Consider the following 11,432-nt stretch of genomic DNA (forward strand, 5'->3'; position numbering starts at 1 on the left):
CCAGGGAACAGAAGCCCAACGCACACTGCCCAGACTGGGAGGAAAGGTGGTCTGGAACTACTTTGTTCTCAGATCGTCCCCCCATAGAGAGGCAGCTGGCTTCCCAGACCAGAGTGCCAAATAGCATCACAACCAAACCCGAATCATAGCCCAGGCTAAATAAAACCTTCACATCAATTCAAGTCCTTGCCTCCTAAAAACTGTAGGAGGGTTAGGAAGGAGGACTATGAGAGCAGTGGTTTCCAGGGTGTCATTTTACAGTGTCTGGTAAAGAAACTTCCGTACCAGATGGGCCGGATAGTCACTGGGGTTGAGGTCAAGGAGCTGGCAGGTTAGGGCATTGAACAGGCCAGTCACCATGTGGACTCAGGTACCACATAGTCTGGCGGGAAAACTTGAAATGGGAAGGATTTAAGCAAAGAACCAGAGGTTTTAATAAATATAATTAGCTGGCAGGTCAGAAGGTATGGAAGATAGTTCGGGATCACTGATTATCAGACTTTTTAACCATAGGCCACAGAAAGAAATACCTTTTTTACATAACATTACAACCCAGTCTGTGCATATTTGCTTTGTGTATGTGTATGTGTGTGTGTGTCTGACATACAAGTTCCTCAAAATGACACTTGACCTTCTTGCCGGCAGATAACATGCTGTATCTTCTAATCTATCCTGTTGAATTGAAATTAAATGCCAGATAAAACCTGTAGTTAGGGCACCTGGGTGGCTCAGTGGGTTAAGCCTCTGCCTTCAGTTCAGGTCACGATCCCAGGGTCCTGGGATGGAGCCCTGTATCAGGCTCTCTGCTCAACGGGGAGCCTGCTTTCCCCTCCCCCTCTGCCTGCCTCTCTGCCTACTTGTGACCTCTCTCTCTGTGTCAAATAAATAAATAAAATCTTAAAAAAAAAACCCAAACCTGTAGTTATGGGGGGGCAGAATCTAAGAGAGTCAAAGGAACAGAATTTTTTGAACATTTGATTCCCTCCTTTTTTAATTTATTTATTCATATTTATTGACGTGTACTTGACACAGCGTGTTACATTAGTTTCAGGTGTAAGCATTGTGTACACGTCTGTAAGTTAGGCTGTGCTCACCGTGAGTGTGGCTACCATCTGTCACCTTACAACACTATGATGATGCCATTGACCGTATTCCCTGGATCGTGCCTTTTATTATTGTGACATTTTCATTCCATAACTGGAAGTCTGTACCTCTCGCTCCCCTCTCAGCATTTTCCCCATCCTCCCACCACCGTGCCTCTGGCCACCACCAGCTTATTTTCTGTATTTATGGGTCCGTTTCTGCTTGTTCTTTGTTACTTTATTTTCTAGATTACATGTATATGTGAAATCATTTAGTATTTGTCTTTCTTTGTCTGGCTTATTTCACTTAACAGAATACCCTCCAGGTCCATCCCTGGTGTCACAAATGGCAAGATCTCATCCTTTGTCTATGGCTGAGTAAAAAGAACAGAAATTTTTGATCGAGGATTTGAAAGTAACAATCTAGAATTGGCAGTGGGGAGTGAGCAGGGTTCGCCCACATCCCAGAATGTGGCAGAGTGATCGTGGGCCGTCTCCCTCAGGAGCACTGGGAAGGGATGCTAGGACTTGTAAGTCATGTCCAGAAAGGAAGAATGGGAGAGTTTCCTTACTATGCAGCAAGGACTGGGGAGGCGCCAAAGAAAGGAAAAGCAGGGAAGTTAGAGTAGGCACTGCACAAGACAGCATGGAGATGGAATAAAGGAGAGGAGAGAAACTTCAGGGTTTACATTTGGAGTAGGGACCAGGGATTACAGAACTGTGGGTCAGGGGCAGATTAGCATAAAAGTTGCAAATGGAATTCTAACCACAGGCTTCACTGAGCACAAGCACGGGGGAGGGGGAGGCCTGGTTAAGGTGGGCCGGGATGGCTCTCAAGCCGGCTAGGAGATGTAATTTTGCCCCCCCTACAGGACATTCAGCAAGGTCTGGAGACATTTCTGGTCGTGGGGGGAGGTGCTATTGGCATCTGGCAAGTAGAGGCCAAAGATCTTTCTAAGCATTTTATGGTTCACTGGACAGCCCCTCCCAACAGAGAATTCATTTAAAATGTTAGTAGTACCAACCTGAGAAACCCTGCTCTGCGGACCATAAGGCTTCAGGGAGCCACTGGGAGATCAGAAAAGAAATTGCCAACCACTGAGAAACCAGAGAAGCCAAGGGGAGAGAGATGTTCAAGAAGGCTCTTATAGAGCCTGAGGAAGTGAGGGTAGAGAATGGGTCCCTGGATTGGGGACCAAGAGGTTCTCAAAGAGGTTGAGAGAGAGTAGGTTCAGTAGTGACAAGAGTGAAAAGCATCACAGAGTGAGGCTGTGGTTGGGTGGGGAAGAAGACGGCACGAAGGGAAGACCGGACTTGGAACACTGGCCTCACGGCTCGCCAAACAAGCAGCCGCGGGGGGCAGGGATTTGCCTGATGTTAGTAGTGTTGTTTGCTTTTGACCAGCCTCAAAGTGGTCTCTTCTGGGGAGAAGCATACTGTCCTTGGCCTTGGTTACCATCTTCATCAGTAACTTGAAAAAAAAAAAAAAAATAGAGGAGACAGGGCGATCAGTCGTGCAGATGATACAAATTAAAGGGCAAATAATACAGTGATTGACGCAATTTAAATCCTGAATTAACCACAAAATGCTGGAATCCTAGATTAACACCAACCGAGTGAAAATTGACCTGGCAGGATTGGAGAGATCCGTGTGGAGTTCCAAAATAGCAACCGCACAAATGGGAAATCCGGGTGACTCATCTGCCAGGAGTTCATGTGCAGAAGGCCGAGGGGCTTGAGTCCCCTCAGGTGGGACATGCTTCCTGCAGTCATCTGCAGTTGTGGCCACATTGAGAGAACCTTGTGTCTAAATGATGAATCATGGATTATAAGAGGCATTTACGTGTATTCTAACATTGCTCCTCACAACAGACCCCCAAGGCACACAGAACATGTTATTACCCCCATTTCACAATGGAGAAGACTGAGGCTCAGAAAGACTAATTGACTTTCCCAAGGGGATAAAGCTAATAAGCGGCTAGACCACAGTCGAAAGGGACGTCTTCCAGCTCCTGGTTTGGGGCTTTTTTCCCAGCACCCCAATGCACCCCAGAGCATGGGGCCCAGGGGGGAAAGTGAGCAGGAGCTCTGAGCGGGCAGAACCACTCCAGGAGGACGGCGAGCATCTAAGAATGCGAAACTGAACCGTGACTGGATTGTGTATGTTCATCCTAGTTCACAAACTAGAATCTGTTTAAGAGTGTTAACCAAAGCTGGTCATAAAAGCAGTAAAAGCCATTCAGAGAAACTCTGGGTGTTCACACAAGGTCTTAAAGAGTACCATTTGCTAATGCTTTCAGATTATTCCCAGAAATTACCTTATATAGAATTCATTTGGTTTCAAATAGGGATTTTTTTGCTGTAACATTTCCGCTGATGAGTGCCACTTAAAAAAAAAAACAAAACCAAGACGATGATGTCTGCTCACATCTCACACCTCACTAGTTCAGCTAGGTTCAAAAGCATACCTGGGATGTTCCTGCCCCACTTAACATAGCTAGCCAGAGCCCAAAGTAGTTTTAATCTTTCTAAACATAGAGAAGCCACTGACATTGTCATCCTGCTCATTTTCCTGAGTGCTTTTTCACTTTTACTCAAATGAGTTTAAGTAAAATATTTTAATTATTCTCTTGTGAAGTCAACCTAGGCCTACTGGAATAGTAGATCATAATCTGAGACCTCTACTAATCTTGGTCTGTTTTTATGCTTCTTCCCAGTTAAGTCCTTGAGGCCTAAGGTCAGATGCACTACAATCCTCTACTCACCATTGGCGCTTGGGAGGGGAGGAGTTTGGGGGGTATTTTCCCAAGGACAGTGAGGGAGCTGTGACCAGGCGAAGGAGGAATGGATGTTGAGAGGCAAACACAACGGTCTCCTTCCCCTGAGCCTCATCAGGAACTCTGAAAACAAAGGTATAAACAATACACAACTTCCTTGGGGACCTTGTGATTAGAAGAATTCCATATCCCAAATGAAATTCAGATGGAGGGAGAATGGTCTCTTCGGTTAGAGTTTTGTTTATTTGTTTGTATATATACTTGTGATATGTTATCTTCTTCTCTTTTATTTTTTATTATTTTATTTTATTTCATTTCCTCTAAATGTGCCCTTTCATGTGCTGGTTGGCTTCTCAAAACACCACTGCAACACACCGCCCCTTCGAGGGAGCAAAAGGCATTCAGTTAACTGAGTGGCACCCACCCACCTTCCTCCCTACCTAATGCAGGCCATGGCCTCAACCAGAGAGTCCATGAAAACAGAGCCCATCTGACAGGGAGAAACCAGTCAGGTGACTTGAAGTTCCACAGGAGGAACCTGTTCTGGTCTCTTGGGCTCTCCACTGAGCCCCATACAGATGACACAGGATCTGGTCCTGGTGGGGGAAACCATTCCTTGTCCAAACCAGGTGCTGTTGTGCGTGGGCCCCGAGGATGAATATAGGATAGGACAAGTAAGGCAGAACCCAGGGTGCAGGCATGATCCAGGCAACCAGGAAAGACTAGTCCATGAGCTCAGCTGTCCTTGGAAATCCACGTGCCCCTGTCAGGTTAGCTGTGTCGCACTGCAAGTGGGGGAGTCTGACGTCTCCAGGGCTCACCGGACTTGATGGAGCTTTGGATGTCAAGACTCCAGGGCATCTCATGGCAGGCGTGCACTGATGCATGTAGTTTACTGTGGCCCAGAAATCAGAGCTGGACAAGGAGACGTGGGACTATGATCCTCTAATAACGATCATGCTTCGGCCGCCTTCACTGGTCACATCCAAGTTCACAGCTCAGACGCAGAATAGAGCGGACCCACAGAGAAGCCGGCCAGTCCTCTAGTACAGCCCTGCATTAGTATGGTTTGCTTATGAAGGCAAACCATCTGTTTCCATTACTCTCCTTCCTCAACTAGTTTATGTGTGTCTGGAAGGCTGTTGTTCTTAGTTGCAAGATTAAAACTAGTTGCTCCACGGTGGTCCGAAATAGTGGTTGCGCTCACTTTGTCCTCCCTTTTGCTTCATAGCTTCTGATCGCAGATACATGCAAACGTCTTCACCGATCTTTTTTCCCCATTCAGGGCACACACGTGCTTCAACCGACTGGATCTTCCACCATATCCCTCATACTCCATGTTGTATGAAAAGCTGCTCACGGCAGTAGAAGAAACCAGCACCTTTGGACTTGAATGAGGACCTGGAAACTCACCTGACATTTTCCTGGGATGATCCCCATGCCCTTTCCCTAAATCAACTCTCCTTTGATTTTTGGTATCCCATGATTTTTATTTTCAGACCAAATCAGGATTGACAAAAGCTGTGCATGAAGAACTGCCTTCTTCTGAGATCCAACCTTCAGGCTTATCTCCTCTATTCTCGATGAACTGCTAGCCTGTATGCAATATTAAACAGCAGCCGTCTCAAGGTCTGTGTGTATCTCCACATACCTCCATTACTAACAGTGAAATAGGAATGCAAACTATGCTACACTTGACCAAATGGTAATCAAAGTTTACTTCCATTTATATAATTTTAGGGAAATTTGAGCATTAAGCATTCCGAGCTTTTATACGCCCATGTCTTCTTCTGAGCAGAGCCACCATTTTTTATAATTTCTAACAACCAACTCCAGGTCTAGGAGCCAATCAACAATTTCTTTTCCTCCCACTCTCCTTTTGCCCTGTGCATACCATCCATCCAGAAACAGCAGTGGCAAAGCTGAAGTTTTTATACGTTCAACTCATGAGTCCTGTGTGGCATCAGTCCCATCAGCTGGAACTGGCCTAGACATATGGTGCAAATACCACACTTTCCAACAAGTAACAACAATGGGAAAAACGCCCCCTGCTGATGCAACATAGTGTATCTCGTTGGTTGTGGGGATTGTGGCTTAGCCTGAGTTTAGAGAAGTCCAGGAGGGGCACAGCCCCCGTGAACACTCACCACCAAGAAGCAGAAGCATGTGCACATGAAGGAGATCTCATTACGTAGCCTGAAGCCCGAGGCTTCCACCCCCATGGTGATGTGCAGTAGAACGTGACAGAGCGAGCAGGAGAGAGGGAAGAAGGCCACGTTAGGTTGGTTTGAATACCGGGGTTCTATTCTGTTTTCCTTTGCTTTTCTCTGTTTGGTCAAGCTATGGTTCTCCTTCGCAAAGGGAAAAGAAAATGTAAAGATCGTCTCATGGCTTTTGTTAAAGGGAAATGGCAAACGGACTTTTGTTTTAACTTTGATATTGTTATTTTCATGCTGCTTTTTTTTTTTTTAACTTTTCTTTGCTGTGGTGTTCGAATTCCTTCACATCTGATTGTCCACGGGGACACGTTAAACGAGAAGCTGCAGAGAGTGATGGTGCTTGTTCGGGGTCAAGGGCAATATAATACTCCTCCTTCGTCCGCAGCAGTCTCCTGGAGCAGACACCTAACACCCCAAAGGCACGTAGTTTTGTCAAAATAAATACCCAGTTTCTTTCAGCGATCAGTGAGGAGATAGCTCAGAAAACTCAAGTGTTTCCAGAAAAACAGTTGCCAGCTCCAGAGACAGACTAACCTCTTGATTACATTTGGAATAAGCCCAAACTTAATGGTCATTTCTATTTTTCTAACCTTGTTATCCGTGTTGTCTGAAATATGTCATAAGTGAAAGTGTTTTTCTTCACTGGGAAAAGAAGAGCTAATGGCCCCTCCCCCACTGTTGAGATGTCACATTGTTACTTCTAATATATTAAAGGAGGGAGAAGTGTGAGAAATGAAATGTACGACAGAGTTAATCCCACAGGAAGCCATGCCTTGTGCTCATGGTATCAGTGTGTGTCCAGGCACTACATTATGTTTCCTGGGCTCCAAAAGGAAACTTCTTTTAGTAAGAATTCTTTATAATGCACCCCTGGCTGCTGTGTATCCATAGTCAATCAGGAAATAATATGTTACAGAAGTTCAGCTTTCTGTTGTTGTCTGAAAAGAATCTTTACCAAGATAAGATGGAATGTGTAAGTCACATAACATAAATTTGGGGGATCTGTAAAATTCAGTACACATTTCCGTATCTGAAAAGTTATGGGTTCCAAGGGAGCTATTATTTGTAGAATAATGCACATCATCTCACCATATTACCTCTTTGAACAGCATCTCTAGTATAGGGAGCATCTTTCATTTTTAGAACTTGGTGTTATCCATGTGTAAATACTCTTAATTCAATCACTTGATTCCTTTTTTAGTACTTACCTTATTTGTTAGGCATTGGCAAGGAGAAAGGTGTTCAAAAGATGGAACAGGCTCCTGGGGAGCTTTGCAATTTACACAAATATCTAATTAACATATTAATTAGATTACTTGATACCCATTCTACCCATACACAGAAGGAACGAGGTATCCTAGGAAATATACAGAGGTATATATCTTGGACATGAATGGTTTTTCAACTAAGTTTTCCTTCTTCCTGTTCCCCCTCCTCCCACTGGATGCCCTGACTCTAAATGTATCCCACAAAGCTTTGCAGGATCAGTATTTCGTAAAAGTATAAAATTCCAAAAAGAAGTACCGATGTCAAAGTCAGCTGAAAGGATGCAAAGTTTGCTTAACAGGGTCCCAGATTCTGTGACAGCCTCGCGTAGAATCCTGAAGGAAGGTAAAGAAAGAGAAAAGCAGTACATACAGTTGTTTTGGAAAGATCCTATGATTTCTCTATGTTCCAAGTGACGCTTCTTTAGCTATTATTCGCTAATATATGAGGCTAGAATACATGAAAATCATGTGTATATAATTATGCCATTAATTCCACCAGCTGGAGGTGTGAGCCTCCCCCAATCATATGACACAACCAGCGAGGCAGATCTGTTTTGTTACCACTATATTTTCTTTTTTCATTTAAAGTATGAGTTTTCTCCATGGAGGCATATAATAATATCAATCACTTAACAAACCACCATTCCCCTAAAACACGACCTTTTAGAGCTAGTTCTGGTAAGAGTATATTAAGCTTAATTAGGGAACAAACAACAATTAATAAGAGAAAACATACATTTCAAGTAGAAAAATACTTGTAAAATGCTATGAAGTATTATAATTTCTATGATAGGACATTTTATTGTACCATACAAAGACAGAAACTGCCTCTGTTGGGTCAGGAGTTCTTCATAGCTTCCTGTGTATGGAAGTTGGCAGCAGTTATGAGAACTTTTTTTACTACCATCGTAGCACAATTGTTTAAAGGGCAATGAGGAAATTGAGAAAAAGAGAAAAAGGATCCTTTGGCAGATTTTTAAATCTTTTTTCTCTTTTAATACATGACCATATGTCTATTAATGGTAAGTATCTTTGTGTGGCAAGTTGATAAGCCAGAATTTCCAGAACAATTCTAATGTTCCATCCATGATATTTGTCAGTCCATGTGTCAAACCATGTGTCCAAAATTTGGGTTCAAAAAATTTCTCAGTTGCCACAAATGTTTTCCCAGTCAAGATGAAACACTTTCAAATGAAAGTAGTTAGAACTTTACATAAAAAATGTGGTGCTTTATTATTATTATTATTATTATTATTATTATGTACTTCAGTGTCCAGTATTAAAACTACTGCAATACTATATCATAAAAATCTGGGATGGATATTCTGCCCATCATACGGTTGAAAAGAGAAAATGTTATTTTCCTGTTAGTGACATGTAGTCCCTTTGTTCTCGTAGAAAAAAAGGTGCCTAGAGGTAGTGTATAGAGTAAATCTTGTTCCATTAGCCTACTTCCTGCAGCTTCCAACTTACCTAAGGAAATGTCTATAATGGTTTTGTTCAAAGTCTTCGTTCTAGTCAGTAGCAGGAGAAGTCCACAGAGCTGGGCTGCTTTTGCTTCCATCGACAAGAAAAATGTCACGTGATACTCAGGCCGAGCTTTCTCTTCCATCATACCACCTTCAAGGAATGTCAATAAACTCACTTTGGTATGGCATCGTGTGTCCTCCTTATTGCAAGCAGAAGTCTAGGGTAACGCGTAACAGTTTGTGTCATGCCCACGCTCTCACTGGATTAAGCAGTAAAACAGCATGGAAGGCGGTCAGCTGCTGGGATAAACCATCCCTGGAAAAATTATTTACCAAAAGAGCAGAGTACGTGTTCACAAATCCATGAATAATGGAACAGGTTTTGTAACAAGTTCCTTCTGTATGCCTGTTAGGATAGCACACAAGCCACGTGGGCCGTGCCTGTGAGTGTCCTTCATGTTGAACTAGGCACACATGGGTTTATTACATCCCTACCTGTCGAGATGCTTCCACAAAGACTCCAGGCTACAGCCCAACACCTAGGGTGACCCCCAGAAAAGAGCAGTAGACAAAAATGTTGTGTCCAGTGGCTTGTACCGGAGCTCCCAATATCGCCATGGTCTTGGGAGTCCGTAAAAGACAAACCGTGGGACTGTCACTGTGTAGTCAGAAGCTGAGTTATCCTTTGAGGAGGAAAAAAAAATCAGATAGTGTGGGTAGGACTGAGAGACCAAAAGTCCTGAGAAGCCTCAATATTGCACTTTTATGCACATTCTGGGTTATTTTAGATTCATTCTAACTGAAAATAATTTTTCTCTTAAGGCATAAGAGAAAAATTAGCCTAAACCATAATTTGCAGACAGTAGATGATATTATTTGATATTTTAATCTGATCATTATTCTGAAATCAAGATCAGATTTCAGATCTCCCCAGTTCTGTGGCCATGTTTTTCCAACACAGAGTGCTGACAACTGTGGGAGGAAAAAAAAAGGCACATGTATCTTAAAGCCCAGACACAATTTAGGTATGTTTGTAGAGGACAGTTCTCTAACAATTAATGAAGAGAGAGTTATGGAAGCTCAGGCTAACCTTTATCACTGCTGCAGAAATCATTACAATTTTGGCTGAGGAGAGACACTTGGACACTCCTGTCTGACGAATTTTCTCTTGGAGGTAAAGAATCTGGGGCCAGGAGAGATGATTTGCTCAAGGCCACCAGGCTTTATCTTGAGGGCTAAAGGTATGTCCTGTCGCAAAATATCCCTTGGGGTCCTGAGCTCCTGGACCTGGTATAACCATGAAGAAATTGGCCAGGAGGGTGGGAGAGGGAGGCGGTTATCCATCTGGTGAGCCATGGGGTATGCCAGGAATCCAGTCAGGGTGAACTCACCAAAGAAGGTTGTGGGCTGCCTACGGCTACAGACCCTCCACATGACTTTGCTGGGGCTGCTGTAACAAAGGACCATAACTGGCTTAACCCGGCCTGAAAGTCTAAGATCAAGGTGATGGCGGAGTTGACTCCCTCTGAGAGAGGATCCGTTCCATCCCGTTCTCCTAGCTTGCAGGGATTTGCTGGCCGTCCTTGGCCTTCCTAGGCTTAGAGACCCCAGCCTTCATTTTCATGTGACATTGTGTGTGTGTGTGTGTGTGTGTGTGTGTGTCCAAATTTCTCCTTTTTATAAGGACAGCAAGTCATAGCGGATTAGGGCCCGCTCTGTGGCCTCATTTTAACTTGGTTACCTCTGTAAAGACCCTAACTTCAAATAAGTCCATGTTGTGAGGTACTGGGAGTTAGGACTCCAAAGTATTATTTATGGGGGACACAATCCAATCCCATGCTATCCTCCTTCCTGCCACATGTCATCAGCCCCGACAGTAATAGTAATAATAATAAAAGCTAACATATTTAGAACCACACTGTTCACCAGGCTCTTTTATTGCTCTTACAAAAATCACAGAAGGAATAAAAAACATTGCCTGTAAGTTTACTGCTTTTTAAAATAGTTTACTATATAAATCAATAATTAATATTGTGGCATCTATTTTTTTAGAAGATTTTATTTATTTATTTGACAGAGATCACAAGTAGGCAGAGAGGGAAGCAGAGAGAGAGAGAAAGAGAGGGAAGCAGGCTCCCTGCTGAGCAGACAGCCCAATGCGGGGTTCGATTCCAGGACCTCGGGATCATGACCTGAGCTGAAGGCAGAGGTTTTAAACCACTGAGCCACCCAAGTGCCCCTGTGACATCTATTTAATCAGTGGATTAATGAAAATGACTGTGATCACAATAAATTTTTTCACTACTTAAGAACTAATTTGTGCTTTTCATGTATAACACTATGAGATAACTTATATCCCTATCTTAAGCTAAAAAAAACCTAAAACATAGAGAAACCAATTAATTTTCCCAAAGCAAATGATATAGCCAAGATCTGAATGAGAGGCTGGGCTCCTTCCAGAGGCCAAACACTCAACCACCACCACACACTACCTTCCTTGAATTAACCATTTATTGAATACTGTCCTGGGTACAGGGGAAAATGGTAATATTTGCCTCAAGGAGTTCATGGTCTAGCAATACACAATTCATTCTTCTGCTTCATGTGAGATTTGACC

At 43.3% G+C, this 11,432-nt stretch overlaps 1 protein-coding gene across 3 annotated transcripts in view; it reads left to right on the top strand.

Annotated features, from left to right (window-relative positions):
- The window catches only part of HECW1 (HECT, C2 and WW domain containing E3 ubiquitin protein ligase 1), a 460,654-nt gene extending 451,651 nt beyond the window's left edge, over window positions 1-9,003 (top strand). For all 3 annotated transcript variants that reach the window (XM_044245670.1, XM_044245672.1, XM_044245671.1), the window contains one exon: window positions 5,145-9,003. In XM_044245670.1, the coding sequence (XP_044101605.1) occupies window positions 5,145-5,256 (112 nt within the window). In that variant the 3' untranslated portion in view covers window positions 5,257-9,003. The remainder of the gene's footprint in view (window positions 1-5,144) is intronic.
- The last annotated feature ends 2,429 nt before the right edge of the window (window positions 9,004-11,432 follow it).

Source organism: Neovison vison, chromosome 4 (assembly GCF_020171115.1).
Source record: "Neovison vison isolate M4711 chromosome 4, ASM_NN_V1, whole genome shotgun sequence".
Lineage (NCBI taxonomy): Eukaryota > Metazoa > Chordata > Mammalia > Carnivora > Mustelidae > Neogale > Neogale vison.